Raw genomic sequence first — 20,013 nt, forward strand, 5'->3', positions numbered from 1 at the left:
TTACACATTTGAGAGCAAAATGTTTCAGAGACAGTAATATAGAGCAATATAGAGGTTTAATCCAATCCAAATTGTTGAATTATTCAACATATGACTTAAATGATCAGCAAAATCCCTGATTCCTTTCAAGGTTTCTTCCTCATGTTGTCTCTGGGAGTCTTCAGAAAACAGAACCTAGAATGAATTGTCTAAATGTACAAGAATATTGGTCGATCATATATGTAGAGCTGTTGAAATGAGTTAATTAACGTTTTGGCATCATCTAGTGACGCCCATTACTGTATTACAGTTACAGTGGGATTTCATTCAACCATCTAGGGTCGATGACACGGCGTTTTTGTGCACGTGTGAAACCAACACATGAACCCAGACCCCACACATGCCACAGAAAAGCGGTTTTGGCACGCGCTCTCTTTGCGCTGTGAAGTGTGCGCTCTTTGAAATTCGCCAGCTCGTTACACGCGGCGTGATTGGCTACCGAGTGCGCGCGCTCTACGCTCACTTCACTGTAAGCACTGTATCCTATTGCTATAATCCAAACGACATTCTTCCTGAATGGGAAGTAGTTGTGGATAGTAAAGGGGCGTTCGCCAGTGTGACATGTATTTTTCCAGCAGTTTCGCCTTGAGGAGAAGTGACGCGCCGGGTTATTGCCGCCGCGCGCTCTCTCGTGCGCTCTGGTGAGCTTTCTGGATTTGAGCCGTTGACCGCCTTTCACTCGCCGCTGCCACAAAGTTAAGCGCGCCGGACTGCTGACCAGAAAGAACGAAAAACAAAATGCGTCTGTTTGTTGTTTACCTGTTGTCCACTTTTGTGGTCGGGTGTAAAACGTCGCCGTCTCGGAGCGTTTTTACTAATCACTGGGCTGTGCGAGTCAGAGGAGGATCAGACGAGGCTGACAAACTTGCTTCGAAATATGGCTTTACAAATTTGGGTCAGGTAAGATTTTATTAAACAGTACTTTCAGTCCCATTTTTCTTTTACAGAAAGAAAACAAAACCGTAAAGAACACTTTTCTTTATCATTACTATGCGCTTCTAAAACGCTATTTCCTGTTACATCAACGCTCTCTACAGCAACTCTGCTGTAATGCTCCATCTGAGACTCAATCCCTAATGTCTGCACGTGGACAACCTTTAGAAAACTGTATTAAAGTACCTTCACGGGTCCAGAAACCTCTCACTGGGGTTGTACATTATGTCCTAGTGTATATAATGTGTACCTAATTAGATGGGTTGTGGTGACACACACAGGGATCTGTGAAGCATAACAAAGAGACTGTGATCTATTGTACAGTGGTGGAAATTACAGCCCAACGTGATCAAAGTTATATATTTATTATTGAGCTTTGCACTCAATACAGTAAATAAATATTTCTATTTACATTGACTTATTTGGCAGAAACTTTTTTAAGACACCGGTGCTGAGCCGAATATTAGAGGTCTTGCTAAAGGACTTCACCATGGCGGTGCTTGGGATCTGAACTCGCAGCCTTCTGATCTGTAGCTCAAAGCCTAAAGCACTGAGCCCCCACTCCTGACAACTAATGTGCACAAATTCAACCAAAATTAACTTCAAATGAACTCGTACTTAAGCAGCGCATTTCAGTTTTTTACTAAACCAAAGTTGTTAGTGCATAAATTCGCATCAAGGATGCTTTGTGTTCACCTAAAATAATGGGCGCAAAACTAATACACTCATTTTCAGTAATTAAAATGCTTGTCCTTCATATGCCTAGGTATGTCACTATGTGTTGCTTTTTCTAGATATTTTTTTTATTAGAAATAGATTCTGCATTGCACAGCATTTTACAGCACAATATTGGGAAATAATAAAACAATAGTTTCTTGTAAATGTACAGCATTCATTTTGACAGTGAAGTGAATGGGGTTCATCCAAGCCTCAATAAATCTACAACAAAATCAATCAGCCTATATGTCAACTTCAGCCTAATATATAAATTCTCCAATTTGTGGTTGCAACCCTACATGGGTTTTCTTGAGATGGTGGGTAATTTTATCAGCTGGTATTTATAGTGTGATTCTATGCATAGAAGCAGTTAAATAATAATTAAATCCTGTCGGCTTATTATTATTAAAATTCCATTTGCCTTCATTCAATTTGGAGCAGCTCTTAAACTCATTTTACACCTGGCTGCAGATGTGCTGTGTCCATCATGCTGCCATGTTAATCAAATTGGCCTTTACACTGATCACCTAAGCACACAATGTGGCTATTTAAAATATAAGCGGAATAAGCATATTTTTTGGAACTGCAATTTCTAGCTAAATAGAATGGCCCTTTTTTTTTAGCGTGACATGGGGTCACTAGTTATAAAAGGGTGAGAATCCCTGGCCTAATGTATTCAGTGAAAAGTGCGGGTATTAAAAATATCGAGCATAATTGTTGAATAGTTGAATAGGTCTATGGTCTTGAAAAAATCTGTACTTAGGAGTTCTGTGGAAGTTGAAAAGGTCTGTGAAAAGTTTGTGTACCCCTATTTAGTGGACACAGAAGATAGACTACTAGCCCCAGTTTTTGCTGACAGTGTATCTGGCCATAAAACGACAGAACTAACAGCCTATGTAGAGAACAATATAAACAATAAGGACAATAATTTCTAAGAAGTTAAAGATTTCCTCTTTCCTATACCCTTTAAAAAAAGGCCATACAGCACACTTGTAACTCACACAGTAACTCAGCTTGTGGCTTTTAATAGGGTGGCATGATGGCGTCGTAGGTAGCGCTGCTGCCTCATAGCTCCAGGGTACCCATTTCAATCTTCAGCTATTGTCTACGTGTTGTCCCCGGGTCCTGGGTTTCCTCCAGGATCTCTGGATTTCTTTCTCTCTCCCAAAAACATGCTGTGAGTATAGGTGTGAAATATGGTTTGCATGGTGCCCTGTGCTAGTCTCATGCCCTAACCAGGGAATATTTTCACCTCACTCTCAGTGTATTTTTTTCACAATAATTAGGCAAAACATACATAAAAGGAAAACATACAAAAAATACCCCCCCCCAAAACAAGATGCACCTATCCTTATTCATGCAAACTATTCATTTATTCAGCTTACACACATGTAATTCAGTTGGTCCTAGTAGGAAATGTATGAAGATACAACACTGGCAAATGGAAGGTTTAGAGTTTCTTACGAGTTTAAGCTTTAAAAAAAGCAATTAACACCATTTCGATGATCATGCAGCTGGTTGTGGAAATCATTGCTGCTTTGCTTAAATCTCTGACCAGTGTGTGGCCTGTTCCTGAGTCCTAGCCCAGATTTCCAAAGTTGTGATTTTGAAATTCCGTATTTTTGTGATGGACAGCTTTGGTATAACACAGTGTGCAGGAAAGAATATCTGTCTGCCAGTATGTTTGTCTTCTTTGTAGGAGGCATGGCAAGATGTCTAGACATGTGTGGTCTTCTGTGAAATGTGCTTTTTACATTCACAGTCAAATTCATATGCATTTTAACCATGATTCTTCATGCTAAGCTTTACGGATGTGTAGTCTAAATGATGAGACATTTAAGATGGCTTGAGCTCTAGTCGCACTTGGAAGGTGTTTGATGGTGTGATTAACAACCACAGCATTCTGTTATAGCTTCACAGGTTGTGTGTTTTGCTAATCGTTGCTTATTGCATGTAGAGCTCCACAAACTAGAATGAGTATGAGGTGAACATCATGCTGATGACTAGCCAGCAAAGTCAGAAAGAAAGTCAGCAAAAGAGAAAATATGATCTCAGTCTGCACACACTGATGGAAAGGCGCTTTGCCAGATGCACATGTGCACACATTCCTGCCTACACTTTTAGCCATTTTGTCTGGAGTGCATTATTTAACATCACAAGCTTGAAGATGGAGGCGAACGTGTTTCTTTTTTTTTTTTTTACCAGATACACTATATTACTTGAGCTAACTAATACCAGAATGTCAGCCTAAGATGTTATTGAGTGCATTAAACTATAAGATAAAGCTCATACTTTGCTGGACTTCACACCACCCACTGATTGCCATATGCTCACTTATATATTTTTTCTATTACTGTACTTTTAGAAAGGCATCTTGAGATTTCTCTTTATTTTGATTTTATGAGTAATTATATTCGCATCTTTTTTGTCAGTTGCAAACTTCCTTTAGCTCACTGTTACTTTTTTGATTACTTTTGATTGCTTTCATGTTTGTGTACCTGCTTGTTTATTGCTCTCAGATTGGCGGTCTGGAGGACCACTACCATTTCCACCACAGTCACGTGGTGCGCAGATCTACCTTTACCACCAAGGGCTCACACAGTTTCATTCACATGGACCCCAAGGTGAGTCATCTCTTCCCCAGATCGCATGCACACTCTCATCTTTCTCTTTGCACCACTTTACTTAATCTGCACCTATAAATGCAGCTCTAGGCTCATTAAAATGACAGGGCGATGGGCATCCACTTATCCATAGCTTTATTTGACAGTGCAGCCAGGCATTCAGTGTTAAGCTGTTTCCCAGGGGCCAGAAGTTGCCCCTCTCCTGCCAAGATTATCTCCTCTTGACAGCCAGGCTCCCAGGAGCAATAAAACTTGAGGTGCTGCTCAGTTGGTGAGCAGCTTTGCACAACCTCTCTGATCATATCATGCTCCATAGCTTGGAGTGGTGTGGCAAATACTCAATAATCCATTTAAACGATGTCAAGTTTCAGGCTAGAGGCTTGGGCTGCTTCATTGCTGGACGAAGCCATTAAGTGGTGTAACCACACTAAATGTCCATGACTACATCCTGGTGTTGTTGCCAGTGGTTTTATCTGACACAGCTGGGATGTCAGGATATAGCACCTGAATATAAATAGAGTTGGTACCTGTTCTGTGAGTCTGCACCTACCTGGTCTCTTAAATTCTGCAGCTTTATGACGGAGGCAGTAACCAGGTTAGTAGTCCTTATTATTTATTAATTGAGTAGGTTAAAAAAATAGCACTTCTTGAAAACAGCCAGCAGTATGCTTGTTTTCTCAAGGTAATTTCATTTGATTAACGAATTCAAGTAGATTCATTATTGAGATGGATTTTGGCCATGCCTGAGTGACTTTCCTAATTATTGTAATCATTAGTATTGAGCTATTATTTACGGCACTGATTTCACCTTAATTGAATGTGGTCAAGTGAATTTAACTAATGGTGTATAATGCTGTGCATTTAACTACATGGATGTAGGTGTGTTGCTTTACTCTGTATGTTCTTAGTGTTTATTTGAAATAGCTTGATGATCTAGTTACCTGACTCTGTTAGATGGCTTACCTTTAAAAAATAAAAGAGTTTTCTATACAAGGGTCCAATGTTGACAACAGAAACTACGTTCCACTGTAACGTTTTGACATTAACAAATATTTTACATTAGCAGATTGTCTATTGTCAATAACATCTAATACAGAGATTAAATGTATATGGATAGAATGAATACAAACTTGACCCTATCAAGGAAGCAGCATCTGATTTCTTTTGAGCACGCTGACTGTGCTTTGCTGATAATGTCGATACAATGTGCTTGACTGGGGGATTTCGATCTTGGCTCAGAAATGAATCTGGCCCAAGCTCATAAGTCTGACCAGCTAGTTGGTCATTAACACTCTGTACTGAGGATTTCTAACAAGCACAGCACAACAGTGCAAAAATCCCAGAAAGCAGTAAGAGTTACGAATGAATGAGCTAGAAGGGTCTTTCTGGTGTAAATGATCTCCAAAAGTTTCATCTGGAAATCTTGTTTCTTCCAGCTCGCATGCACCTATAATAGGATCAAAGCAAGCTTTGATAGTCACACCAAAGATGGCTGTGGATGTGTAGGACTCCAGCATGCAACTCAGCACACAACACTGAATGCCACTGACATTTTTTCCTCACAGCACCTGTGATGGCTTGTTTTTGCAAGGACTTCATTGACATTTATTTCTGGTATGCAACTGAGTGAATCTCAACTACCCTGTGGGAAGGGGCCAAGACAGGGCCCAAGACAGTATAAAGAATCTTGCAGAACACACACCTGGAGGACAGCAGCTGGCAAGGAGCAATACTCAGCCAGTCCAACTTTGCTCATTGAAAGAAGGCAACACTCAGTTAAGTGTCCATCATGCTGCCATGTTCATCAAATTGGCCTTTACACTGGACACCTACACCACACAATCTAAAATATAAGCACAAGGCATTTTTTTTTGCATTGTATGTCAAGGTTTCTGGCTAGACAGAATGGTGAGCCCATAAAATTGGATCACTAATTAAAAACAGTTGAGAACTCCTGGCCAATTTCACAGAGATAAATACAAAATAGTACCACTGGCAAACACCTGTGTTTTCACGGTCAAAGACCTTGTCAAATCTTAAACAGCTCAATTTAGCAGTGGCAGTTTTTAACTGAGAAGGTTTACCCAATTACTGTTTCATGCTATGGATGGCAGATGTATATTAAACCTGTGAATTCACAGAAGAGCGACTTCATAACACCAACGCAGGTCACATAACTCAATGGCATGAGGCTGGATTCACTGAGAATGCTAACTATCCCATCTCCCTGGCATGTAGTGGATATAATTTGTTTGCCCAGAAGGTTCAGCCAGGGTGCCACATATATTATTGGTGTTGGTTGCTGAGATTGATCCATACAAGTCTTTTCTGTGTCTCTGAAAATAATTGTGTGAGTTGTGTGCTCTGGCAAGAAACTTGCCTTTTATGTGTTGGTCGCCAGATGACTCCATGTTGTGCCTGGTATGAGCCTTGTGGTCTTATTTGTACCAGACCACAGCCATTCAATCCTTAGACCAGATTTTTATTTGCTGTGCGGTAAGACACAGTGTTGCTCCCTTGTCTAAGCAAAGGTGAACCCACTAAGTGGTGGTTGTCATCACCCTAGCTTGTAGAAGAGCTGCCTAGCTCCTAATCTTACTTATTTGAAAAGTTTACAAGTCCAGCAAGTCTGTGCTGCCGCAACATGAGCGTCATGCACCTGCTCCAATTTTCTTAAAGTTAACATTGCCCCTCCCAGGGGTGTTAGTCATCTCTGAGCACCTAAGGTGAGCACTGTTCCACATGACGTTGGCAGATGTTACCTAATACCTGTGCTGGTTAGGAGGAGTGAAGTAGAATAATAGTTTTTCCCTGGTATTGGTTTGAAGTTTCTAGGGAATGATCTTGGATGATGGTGGTTTTTGTTGCAAACACTGTGTCATACATCAGTATGTGACTTTGTTCTAATATCTCTGAATGCATGCACACATATACACTGAATCATTCAGGTGTTGTACACTATCCCTATTATGCAGGGTTTCAGACATTTCTGGAGGTTTTATTTATGAAATTTGGGCTTGCTTTCTCAGGTGGACTGGATCCAGCAGCAGATAGTAAAGTCTCGAGTGAAACGTTTTGCCTGGAGTGACCCCAACTTCATCCATTTCAATGACCCCAAGTGGTCAAACATGTGGTACATTGTAAGTATTTTATTCATAACAAATAAGGCCCAGACCATATACAATGCAGAGTTGTGTGTTGTTTTTTTCTTCTTTTAATAAAACCTGCTTTGAGTCAATAGCCGATTATGTGGTCCCCAGGATGTTGATTTATATGCTTCTTTTTTTAAATATTAAATAGTTTATGAATTTTTCTTCTACCTGAAAAAAAAAACAATTAAAATATTAAGAAGCCTTCTCTCTCTCTTTTAGACTCTTTCAACAGCACTATGTTCAACATGAGCTAATGTTTAAACCCTTAACTTTCAGTAGGTGTAGGAGTGCTCATTTTTGCTTCCGTCGGCATCTATTTTCTGCCTAACATATTTTTAAACAGATGCTAACTTGCCTAACTTACTTAACTTAAGAGTATAGTGTTTGCTAAACTCATATTTTAATTGAATGTATGAAAAGTGAGGCAAATAGTAGAATATTAAATAGAAACAGTAACTGGACTCAATATTTAAAGGTATGTTTGGCATACATGATTTTCCAGAGTGTAACAGGGCTGTTAGAGAAACAAGCCGGCATATTATATTTTATGCAAAGGATATGATATCAGAATCACAATGTACTACTATAACTTCATCAGATGTGCGTGATTTTATAGGTCCATTGTTATTTAATGGCTCCACTGTTGTTGTTTTGTTTTTGTTTTTTTTGTTTTTTTACATTTAGTTAATCATAAGAACAGTGTGACAGAAAATGTGAGACAAACATACAAACATTTTTAGTAGCAAAGAGCCTATGGTTGTTCTGCTAATTTTTTATGTTTCTGCCTAAATGTAAATCTCTGGTTTGCCCCATTATTTCTGCTACACTCTTAGTATCAGAGCTGAACACTGCAACCCTAAATAAGATTGCTATACAGAGCTCAGCAGCCATGATCTGTTTAGAATAGCTAAATAGTCAATAGCCGGACAGCACAAATCAATTTTAAATAGGTTAGCCTTCTACCTTTTGGATCTCTAAATTCCTGTATGCTTTTGTGTTCATTTGTAAAGCTCAGCTAAAATGTCCCGCTATTAGTACGATAAAAAATCATGACAATAAGTAATACTGTCTTCCAACAACCTTCACAGTGTCCAACAGAAAATGATAAGAGAGAGATCCTTCTTCACAAATATATTTCTTCCTTGTTTCTGGAAGCATACGCCTAACAGTGCAAGCTTATCTCAAGCCAAGGCAGGCCAGTGACATGTATTCTTAGCACAAAATGATTAAAGACTTATATACAAATAGATATTACCGATACATTTAGAACATCGGGTCAGAAATCAAGTGTAATGGTTCAATATTAGAATGTATATCCACTGTTTTAGAAGACACAAGTGAAGACTGATGAATGTAGATGTTTACCGAGATTTGATTTAGTATTATGGTTAATGTGTTTCTTTCAAGTGTTATTACTGTGGTGTGTTCCATTGTTTCTTTACACCTAGTCATTTCATGCAAGTCATTTGCTAAAGCAATTAGCATATTTTAAATAAATGTAAGCGCACTGTACTTTTAATCATGGGGTTGTTCTCATTTACATGCGCGTGTTCTGAGACTTATACAGACAAAGGTAATTCTCAGAATATTATGCTCCATTCAGTTTTTACGATGGCTGTTAAATGTCAAAGGCAAACGCTGGAGCAAGGCTAACTTCAGAGTTGCCCTCTTCAAATTTCTTAATTCCTTATCATTTCAGTATGAATTAAACACATGGTCAGCTTTCACAAATGGTCCTTGACTATTCAATGTGCTGTTGAGATTTCTGGATACAAGATTTTCTAAGCTCTGGATATATATAAATCTACTAGTGTATATGTACAAATTAATTCAGACATTCAAAATGAACTCATGTCACTGTTTCCATAACTCCCGTAATCATCATACCATGACCTTATCACACGAGAGGCCTTCCCCTCTCGTTATCATCTGATTATTAATGACTCTTGCTTGTTTGCAATTGAACTACTCCCATTACATAACCAGGATCCTTGTTGTTACTTTGCAATTTTTGTCTATTGCGAGTTCAAGCCTTTTTTGAATGGTGTTTGTACCATTGTCTACTTTGTATGTAACAGATTTTATTTCTGCAGCTGTACCTGTTTACTAATGGCCTGCTGATTTCTGAGTATTACCTCGCCTGGTTTATTTTTTGCAACATATTTTTAATAAAAATGACACATGCACTTGTGTTTTTCTGCAGGCTTTATGACATTGAATTGAATCTACATGCACATATTGGAGAACATCTGCTATTTTTTTTTCAGCACTGCAGTGATAAAAACAGTCGGTGTCGCTCCGAAATGAACATCCTGGCAGCCTGGCAGCGTGGCTACACAGGCCGAAATGTTGTCATCACCATCCTAGATGATGGGATAGAGAGGAACCATCCTGATCTGGCCCAAAACTATGTGAGCAGCTTCCTGCTACGTTTGTACAGCACTTTGTAGGACATAAGATTTCAGAAGTTTCACACCATGGAGTGTGGCTAATAGGGAGGCATTCTGCTGGATTTTCTCTTGTTTCCATTTAAACACCTTGAAATAAAATGATTGCGTTGCATTTAAGCAATAGCACAGGAACAAGAGTGTTGTTGTACTAAATATATCAACACAGCTGTGCATATATGGAATACAACAGCAATTTCAAGCGTGTTATTACTTTTATGCAACAGCCCTAGAAACAGGAAAATTAATAGTCACTGATATTTCCCACACAATATTGCCGATTATTTTGTTTGTTGTTGCCCCATCATTGAAAATACTTCCCAAAGAAGCTACAACTATTTTGCCAAACCAATGCTCAGACTGCACTGGCAGCCCATAGTAAGTGTAGTAACGTTTTCAGTGTAACAAACTATTGCTAGAATTGCAATTTTATGAGTTGAGTAGAGTGATACATCAGTGAAACACACCACTTCTGTGATACTACATATAAGCACTCTTGGAATGCCACTTGAACCATCAAATTAATGAACCTGAGCAGACAGAAAATAGTTATCATTTGTGTTACTGTACGCTAACAAAAAACAAAGTGGCGAATATATTTTTAACCATATATACATATATCTTTCTTTGTGAAGGGCAAACAGTGCTATACACACCTTAAAGCTGATTTGGGAAAAAACAATCAGCACGAGCAGGTTCAGTCCTGTGCTTCTTTCTGGCATCACGGGATGTAACCTTGCCATAAATACATTTCATTTCTTAACTTGACACTTTGGATTACTACACTAAGTTATGGTGTGTGAAGGACCCAATTTATTACCTTCTCTGTAATAGTGCGAAAAATGAGAGATGACCCAAATGGGAAGAAAGCCTGGGCAATATAATATGATATATATTTATTTATTTCACTGTTTATGGCTGTTGCTGGACGTTATTTTTTTTGGTTCCTTTTCCTTGTTGCTTGCACCTAGGACCAGCTGGCCAGCTACGATGTCAATGGCAACGACCATGACCCGATGCCGCGTTATGACTCCAGCAATGAAAACAAGTGAGTGGCATGCTATGCCATATTCCATGGAATTTTTTTGTGCATTTCCAAGGCTGGAAAGGAATTTGGTTCTAAATTTTAATCTGTTTTTATACTCTTTAGACACTGATTTATTGTCTGATGTTGATTTTCTGTTCTTAACAGTTGATGGAGGTTCTTCTCCACAAATACCTACTATTTAAACTATATAAAAAAGAAGATACAGTCCTCATGGGGGCTGGTGTGGGTACCATTGTGTTATGCGCTGTGTAGTGCACACAAAGCATGAACTTGGGTCTGATCACTAGGACAATAGAAACAGCTTTCTGTTGTGGTGAATCCTGCATGTGTAGTAGACACAGCCACCTAAACAAATGTATTTCTATGACGTTTTAACGATTTTTTGACGATTTAAAATCTGTGTATCTGGGATTAAAAATATCCGACAGCGATCTGTCTTATAATTCATGTTTTCTCTTTGTTTAGATTTATTTTTTTTTACTGAAGTACATAGGCTGATCTCGAGTGACTGTAAATTACCGCCTGGACGTCTTGTTAAAATTTCAGTTAAGTTGACTGATTTTATAAAATATTTGGGTTAGTTTGTTTGTCCGTATGTAATCTACTGAAGTGGTTCAGGTCTGGTTCGGGTGCTTTTCAAACGTTGGGGCCATTTTACTAATGTAAACAGGACCACAGCGCAGTGTTAGGACAGATTTGTGTGCCATGTTGCGTGAAAGGAAAGTTAACTCAACTGAGTAAAAACATTACTCTTGTTTTCAAAGCCACAATGTGTCCTCAACAACATCTGTCTATGAGTCACCCCTTTTAAACTCGATATTCTTATGTAAATCAAAGTACTTTTAAGGAAACAAATCTGAAAGAAAAGAGACAAACAACTGTGTAGCCATTTTAACTCTAATTCTAACTGTGTAGAATTTTTGTTTCATACAAAACGCCGCATACATATCTACTATTTGATAGACACAGTACGTTAGCCTAATAACTTTAGTGCAAAAGTAAAGAAGCTATCAACAGACACCAAACAGGTCCTGCAAGTAGGCAGGAGTTACATCTAGATCTGAAGTAATATTTGGAGGGGATCGGATATCTGGACATATGTTCGCAAAATATTTATTTATTATATTTTATTTGTTCAGGATAAGCAATGTCTGTATAAATCACATAGATGGAAATGTCTCAATGATGTATACATAATCTTAACAAGTGATATATTTCCTATATGCACCTTGTGTTCATACAGACTGTTTTACCTATGTTATAAGCACATGTTGTGGGGCTTGTGTTCATGCAAGTACTTACTATTAATTGGTTACATATACATAATGTATATATTGGCTGTGTGTATGCTAGAAACTTATCTAAAACCCCTGGAAGCACTGATTCTCCCACCAGTGCTTTTCACCATTGTCTATATTCTGCATTTTAAACCCAGCTAATACTTGTTTCAGTGAGGTTTAGGTGGAAGGTTTTGAAATCGTATCCTGTCTTCTGTCTTCCTGAAACTTCTTTTCATTTCGATTCAGTTTTATCTGTATCTGTGCACTTTCAACAATTAGCTAAAAAATTCTTATTAAAATAAAGTAATATTTGCATTACCCCACCCACAATGTAAAACTAATTCAGTCCGAATAGGTTTCAAATCACAGGGCTTTAAAGTAATATTTTCTGCCAATCTATATCTTTGCAGAATTAGATGTATTTGATGAAAGTCTTATTTTACTTCACTTCCTGTAGATGCTTGTTTTTTTCAGCAGCACTGCAGTATGTGTGAGGTTGTCATATTCATTTAGGTTGGCAGATCTGTTAACAAGCTCTGTGGCCTCTACGACGACTCTCTAATCTGTGTGTGTGAAGAGGCATCAAATCCCAAATGTCTCAAGTCAAAACTATGCCACTTTCATAGTATAGTTTCCCAACTTTTTTTCACATGTACTGTAACTAGCGAGGCATGTTTTGCTGTCAAGGCACGGCAAGGAAGTCATCCAAATCATGCGGGATTGAGAAAGGCTTGGGTTTTAATTGAAAAGGGGTTTGCTCGTCAATAAACACCTGAATTAACGTCTGTTCTTGTTTCTCCCGCCTCATGTTTACAAATTGTCTCTGCGCTACACCTGCCAGGAGCTGGGGTGAAACTTCAATTGAAACTTCTTCCTTATCTTGATTTTTGAATACATGCAACAGTTTGAGATTCTCAATTAATTTTCCTGTTCACGCTTAGAGCTCTAATCTGTGCAGAATGGAATGAGCCTGTTGAAGCAGAAAAAGTAAGGGGAAATTCAATTAAAAGAGTGCTTAAGTGTGCAAGTTTAGGTGGTGCAGAGACTGAGAGTGCAAACACTAGCAGGAGAGAGAATGATAATAAGAGAGATGAAGAGAATGATAAAGGTAGATAGAGGTAGAAGTATTAGCACCTTTATTATTTACTTCGAATCTGCATGCATTCAAGCTATGGAGGCAGAAAAACATGGATGCCTCAATGTTCCTCTTTTGTTAGCAGCAATCTAGCCAGCTTACTGTGAGGACAAGTTAATATATCTGTACGCTGACTGAGCTAAAGCATATACTTTTACATACAGCACAATTCATTTAACATTCATTTGACTTTGCTTAATATTATGACTAGGACATTTGAGCATGTTCAATGGTTTTCCTTGCTTGAAATTCTGCGTTCCAAGATTTATTTATACACAGTAGTGATCCAGGACACAAACTCCACAGGGAACTGCTCCTCTGGAGCTTGCTCTGAGCTTCACACTTTGTAGTCTCGCCCTCCCCTGTCCACTTTAATCCCAACTTTCACACTCTATTATGCCCAGCTAGGCTCCACTTCCAGCTGTGATGCGCCTGCTCCCCTGTGTGATTCTGTATTGGATCAGTCTTCTTCTGTCTGCAAGTAGCTGTCGTGTTTGGTAGAAGTTGTTTCTCAAAAAAACTGACAGCACTAAAATCTATGAGTTCCACCAGTAATAATTGTATGGCACCACTTCCCCATATTAAAGACATCCAGTCTGAATAGAGCTTAAATCTGATTTATTTTGCCAAACATCTCCTTTAAAGGATTACTAAATATGCTTGGTAGAAGTCCCAGGTCATTTTGATTTAAATGCTATTTTTTTATCAGCAGAACTGCAATATGTGCAAGGCTGTCATATTCACTTAAGTTAGTTTCTCAAAACTCTACGCCTTTTTTTCAGCATTCTGCTGCTGTGCTTCGTAATGAGACTGCGTACAGGCCAATCAGGTGCTTTCGCATGCCGTGATAAACTCATCAGGGAAGGAGTATCAGGGGATGCATACTTATTAGTACTGACTTCTGTATGAATCTCTCTGTCTGAATCACAGGCATGGAACCCGATGTGCTGGGGAGGTGGCTGCTGTGGCTAACAACTCACACTGCATTGTGGGAATTGCCTACAATGCCCGAATTGGAGGTATGTTAACTTATAGAAAAAAATCCATTGAATTGCGGCACACATCTGAGCTAATTCTGGATTGGTTTTTACTCGGAGATTACTTATATATGTGTGCAGGCTATTGTCTTTAGGCAACTTATTTCAGCACTCTGCCTTTCGTTTGACTGCCCTGAACAAGCCACAAGACATATAGTCATAATTTTTATCGAGTGAATATACATTTCTGTTAATAAAGTAAACAAGAAATATAATGTCTTTCAAAAAAAAAAGCATCTGTAGGGTGTTTAGACTTTAGACTCTAGTGTGTGTATGTTTGCTTGATTCATCTACGATTCATGGCTATATCTGTAGACATTCAACAAATTATCAACTGATTAGCAAGTCAGATAGGAATAGTGTCATTAAAAACTACTGGATAGTCATGTGATTATTAAGAATGAAAAGAATGAACCATTCAAAGTGTTATAAAAGCATTCTCTCTACAAAAATTAAAGAGGCATGATACAGGGTTTTGAGTTGGTTCCATTTCAGAAAAATCTGAAATTTCCCTGGACACACTAACAGAATTTACTATGAAGCTTTGACACAGTGCTGCTTCAAGTCAAAATTACGTCCTTTAAGATTTCATTCAAAACGCCTTATGATTTTCTGTAAAGATTTCCTTTTAATAATGATAAAGAGAGCTCATTTAAGAAAATATGCTGTTTTGTCTATAGTATATCTACATGAATTTGCCAAAATAATGGAAAATCAAGACATGTGTTGTATATTATTGCCAGCTTTTCCTTCTATAATCAGGAACCGTCTTTGATATCACCTTTTCCTTGTTTGCTGAAAGCTTTCACACTGCAGATGGTGGCGTTTTCTTACCTGCTCAGTTGCTATAAGCACCTTAAGTGTGTGCTTTGGGTTTCTTGTGCAATTGCAAAGAGGAAAAAAAGAGGTTTAAATTAATATTATATCTTTACACCTTCAATGAACTCTTACCCAGTCTGCCATGTACTCACTTTTCTCATGGTACGTCTTGAGAAATGATGATATTTCCTTCAAAGACACGTCAGTGCTCATGTATTGACCTATCTTGTATATCTCTCAGGTGTCACTAGATCTGCGATATAGTTTTAAAAATAGTGACTTTCTTATCTTCTTGGTCTTTTGTCCATGTGTGTCTACTTCTGTGTAGTTGAAGTAGTTTGCACCATCTGAACTAGAGATGACTGTTATAAAAAAGGTCAAAATTTGTCCTCAGGTGTAAACATTGTGTAACGTGTTTACACTGGTTTAACAAAGGAAATGAAAATGAATGTATTTTTTCTGGCTGCTTTAAAGCTGGCTTGCTTTTCACATTAAGGACAAGATGTACTAAGCCTTTTTTCTGCCTGGTTTCAGATGCAATTAGGTCTCATTCTGCCCAAAAACCCTTGTTAGATTTACTGAGTTTTGGCCAATTAGAGACAACCAGACTTTTTACCAGGTGTAAATTAGTATCACGTGTATTGCTATAGCTGATAGCACTATAGCTGAAGTTGTCAGGTACGTGAATTTCCCTCAGAATGAGACTCTCATCGTTATATAAACCTTAAAGATGGATGGTGGATGTTGGATGATATGGGAGTGCTGGCTGGTGGGTAGAAATTAACGGTTAAATGGAGAAAGAATCTGCTTAACCATGAAAAACACTGTTATTTCTTGGTCTTAACTGTCACTAAGACAGAAGCCACAGTTTAGTAACTGCAACTTTGTGAAGTTGGAGCTCTGAAGAAACCGACTGAGGTGATATTACAAGGTGGAGCTCATTCAGATGAATCTTTCCTACTCAAAAGTCAGTAGATTCCCAGTTCTGAATTAGTCATTAATGTTTCATTAGTGTCATAAATGTGTAATGAGGCTTACATTCTCAAATCTCTGGTTACTGATGTCAAAATACTGTATAAAACAGCACATTCTATAGTATCTGGTTTTTCTATGAGAAATTCCTCATCCATACTGCATCCTACAAACGGGTTCATTTTTAAAAAGGATAATACAACAGCATCCTATTCCATCATTACTGTTATACATCTACAGTATATAAAGAAATTTCATACACAGTTTTCACCATAAATATACGGCACAAATGCAGATATTTGCAAAAGTCTCCATACATAGGGAAATTAACACATTTTTTTGGCGAAATGCCTTAACGTATTGAAATCATTCTCCTGGCTGGAAGCTGTTGCAAAGTTAGGTTGGAAATACAATGACATGCATGAATCCAGATGTGTTTGATGAGTCACATTTTGCTAAAAAAGTGTTAATTTCCCTTATGTATGGAGACCTTTAGGACACCCTGTACAGATTATGAATGATTACTAAAGCTAGTGACGCTCCCCAGGCCTTGTGGTTAATAAAGACATGGCAGTGAAATGGCAGCTGGTTTTCCTTTAGCCATAATAAATATTTTTGATACTTGATTCCTGTGCAGATGCCAATCTAACTAAAAACTAAAAGTGCCTGTTTACAGGAGACTATCTGCCATAATTAGCGGCTTACAAATGAATCAGTCTTTCCCTTGAGGCAAAGAAGTGTTGAGATCCTGTTTACTCAGTTCTATTTCGGTAACAGCAAATCAGTTTGCAGTGAAACGCAGCTTGTTAAGAGCAGGGAGACATGAGAGAGACACATTGAGCCTCACTCACACTTTCACATACATGCAAAAACACACACACATACACACACACTTGCATGTCTTTGTAGGGTATTTCCTGCAGCTACCCCTACCTTCCATAACCAACTGGCTTGTTTAGCTCTTTAAATAAAAGTTACGGCCTGTGATAAAGTGATTTTCCTTCTGGGGACAAGCCAGATTTCCCCACAAGAGCAAAAATGTCACATATAACGATCATTATGGGGATCCACTGTTTCTCACTATAAATCTTTTTTTAAGTGTATAGGTCCAGAATGTTAACCTAATGATTTTTTTTTTCCAGTGTAGAGATATAGAGACATAGCTCGCATAGATTTGATTTTTTTGCTCTCTGCATACGATCCCTTATTAGTACTCTTACTTTTCCAGCGTCAAAAGATGAACTAAAACTTCTAACATCTGCTGTCGAACCCTGCAGGGGTTGGTTGGAGACACCTGCAGGGGCCGGATGAGCTCGTCTCGCACTCACATGCGCACACACTCTTACAGACGCAAGTCTTTAATTAAGTCAAAAGCATTTTCCAGAAACACTACTGTATCATACAACAGATTAGTGAGCTGATAATTGCGTCTAACAAGGCTGTGCAACTTTCTCAGATGAGCCATTTCCGAACATACACTGGAGGTTAATCATCAAAAAGCACAGATTTCAGGGTACTGAAGGATGTACATTGCACCACATAAGTGTGTCTGGTTTATAAAACAGTCCCACATCTAAACAAACAGTGAATTAAGTGCAGTTGATAAATCAGCCTCAGTTGTGTGGATATCACCTTCCACCTATTAGTCACTTAAACACATCCCAGTTTACCCAAATTTACACATAGGATTATGTAATACTGATTTTTCCTGCTCATGAGCTTTTAGCAATCTGTAAACTCAGCTTAATCATGAAGTCTTCAGTGATCCTGCAGTAATGTGCCGCAAATAGTAAGCAAAAAATATCAGCACATTTCCGGTATAATACTTTCACAAATTGGCTGTGGAATATCCATTTTCTCTGTTTTGCTACTGTTCAAAATGTTTCAATGAATCTGCAGTGGCCACAAAAACAGTTTCTAATTATCGTCACCACTGACATAATTTTTTTTTTTTTACTATTTTTAAGTGAAAACATTTGTCAAAAGATAAAGTTCTGTTTCTGACCATTTACAATTTTTTTTTTCTGTGGCATCTCTCATAAGTATAGATAGCTGATGTTGAGTGTACTATATAGCCAACATTTTGTGGACAGCTGAACATTACACACATATTTGGTTCTTCTGCAAACTTTTGTCACAAAGAACACAATTTCCCTTCACTGGAGTTAAGGAGCCCCAACTGTTTTAGTATGACACTGACCACTTCCAAGAAGAGTGCAGGTTAATATAACTGTAAAAGAGCACTAAATCTGGACTGAGATGTTTAAAAAAGCACACATAGGCATGATGGTTAGATGTCCAAAAACCTTTGGCCTTGTACTGTATATACTTGTTGAAAATTAGCTTGCTGAAACATATATAGAGTTCACATTAATGAATGCAAAAGAGTCTCTATTTGTTGTAGCATTCACATGTATGACATTTGACAGAAGTTTTATTTTTTGAGAGCAAGAGAGATTGGAAGAAAGGGTCAGAGCTTTCAGGCAGTGTCAGTTAATATCATATAGTTCAAAACACAAGTGCTGATTTTTGTTTCAGATGACGTTTGGCTCATTTCCCGGTTTTATTGGGGAGAAAAACACTGCTAGTAATATAATATAACCGAGTAAATGTCAGTGGATATCATGGCAGTGTAACATTGTGTAGAGATGATAAAATCACTATATTGCACAAGCCTTTGTAAATGTAATAAAAACATGGTCTAATTTATGCAGATGTTGGGATAGTGAACCGACAGAAGGAAAGCATTCTGCAGGCTATTCATCCAAGACCCAAGGAAATGAATGAATGAATTAATACATAAATAAATGGATGGATAGATGGATGGATGGATGGATGGATGGATGGATGGATAGATAGATAGATAGATAGATAGATAGATAGATAGATAGATAGATAGATAGATAGATAGATAGATAGACAGACAATATAAGTGAATTTGAATAGAGTTGGAATTAGATATTTTCAGATGATTGTTGTTGAATTTTTCCTAGATGAAGGGAATGATCTGTTTCTGAAGCATGCAGAGAATTTTCAATATCTGACAAAAGCTTTGGTTACAATTACAACAGAAAACCGAGTTTGTTATTTTCCCTGTGTGTGCCTATTTGCGAACATATGTTTGCATCTTTCTGTGTATGTATGTGTTTGCTCTCTTAGGCATACGGATGCTGGATGGGGATGTGACAGATGTGGTGGAGGCCAAGTCACTTGGGATTCGGCCTGACTACATTGACATTTACAGTGCCAGCTGGGGCCCTGATGATGATGGGAAGACCGTGGATGGTCCAGGCCCACTGGCAAAACAGGCCTTTGAAATGGGCATTAAAAAGGTCATTTATTCACATGGACACACACATGCACAACCCTGTCATTAGTTTACATGAACCAAACTCTTCTAGTTTATTTGACTAATGGTCAGGATCATAGGAAACAATAATGTAGGAAAGCGAAGAAAAAAGGAAAGTTTTAAATGAGCTTGACATTTGAGAGAGCTGCTTAGAAACATCTTTTACTTCAGTATTTTCATTATCCTTACTTTCATATTAATGCCTTCTGTTGTACCTTAAGAGAAGGTTATTAGAAGGTAGACTATTGTTAGCCCAGAACTAACATAACATTAAAAATCCCCTAGTTTGAATGATTCGTGATTAACTTATAAACCTGCTTTTAAACTGAAAGGTCAAATTTGCAAGAATAACACAAACATTGTTAGATAATAACATAACCAAAAGCCACTGTCAAAAGTGTAGACATACTGACCCTTAGAGGGGTATCTATTTTTCTCTGTATTTATTTTTATTTATACTG

At 38.1% G+C, this 20,013-nt stretch overlaps 1 protein-coding gene across 2 annotated transcripts in view; it reads left to right on the plus strand.

Moving 5' to 3' along the window:
* The first annotated feature begins 442 nt into the window (after nt 1-442).
* Nucleotides 443-20,013, plus strand: part of pcsk6 (proprotein convertase subtilisin/kexin type 6) — a 65,133-nt gene continuing 45,562 nt past the window's right edge. The window contains exons 1-7 of one of the 2 annotated variants that reach the window (XM_058401131.1): nt 443-939; nt 4,209-4,313; nt 7,343-7,453; nt 9,733-9,876; nt 10,884-10,960; nt 14,306-14,394; nt 19,363-19,535. In XM_058401131.1, coding sequence (XP_058257114.1) covers nt 778-939; nt 4,209-4,313; nt 7,343-7,453; nt 9,733-9,876; nt 10,884-10,960; nt 14,306-14,394; nt 19,363-19,535 — 861 coding nt within the window. In that variant the 5' untranslated portion in view covers nt 443-777. The remainder of the gene's footprint in view (nt 940-4,208; nt 4,314-7,342; nt 7,454-9,732; nt 9,877-10,883; nt 10,961-14,305; nt 14,395-19,362; nt 19,536-20,013) is intronic. The other variant, XM_058401130.1, reaches the window with a different exon arrangement.

This window comes from Hemibagrus wyckioides, linkage group LG10 (genome assembly GCF_019097595.1).
Source record: "Hemibagrus wyckioides isolate EC202008001 linkage group LG10, SWU_Hwy_1.0, whole genome shotgun sequence".
NCBI classification, from domain to species: domain Eukaryota; kingdom Metazoa; phylum Chordata; class Actinopteri; order Siluriformes; family Bagridae; genus Hemibagrus; species Hemibagrus wyckioides.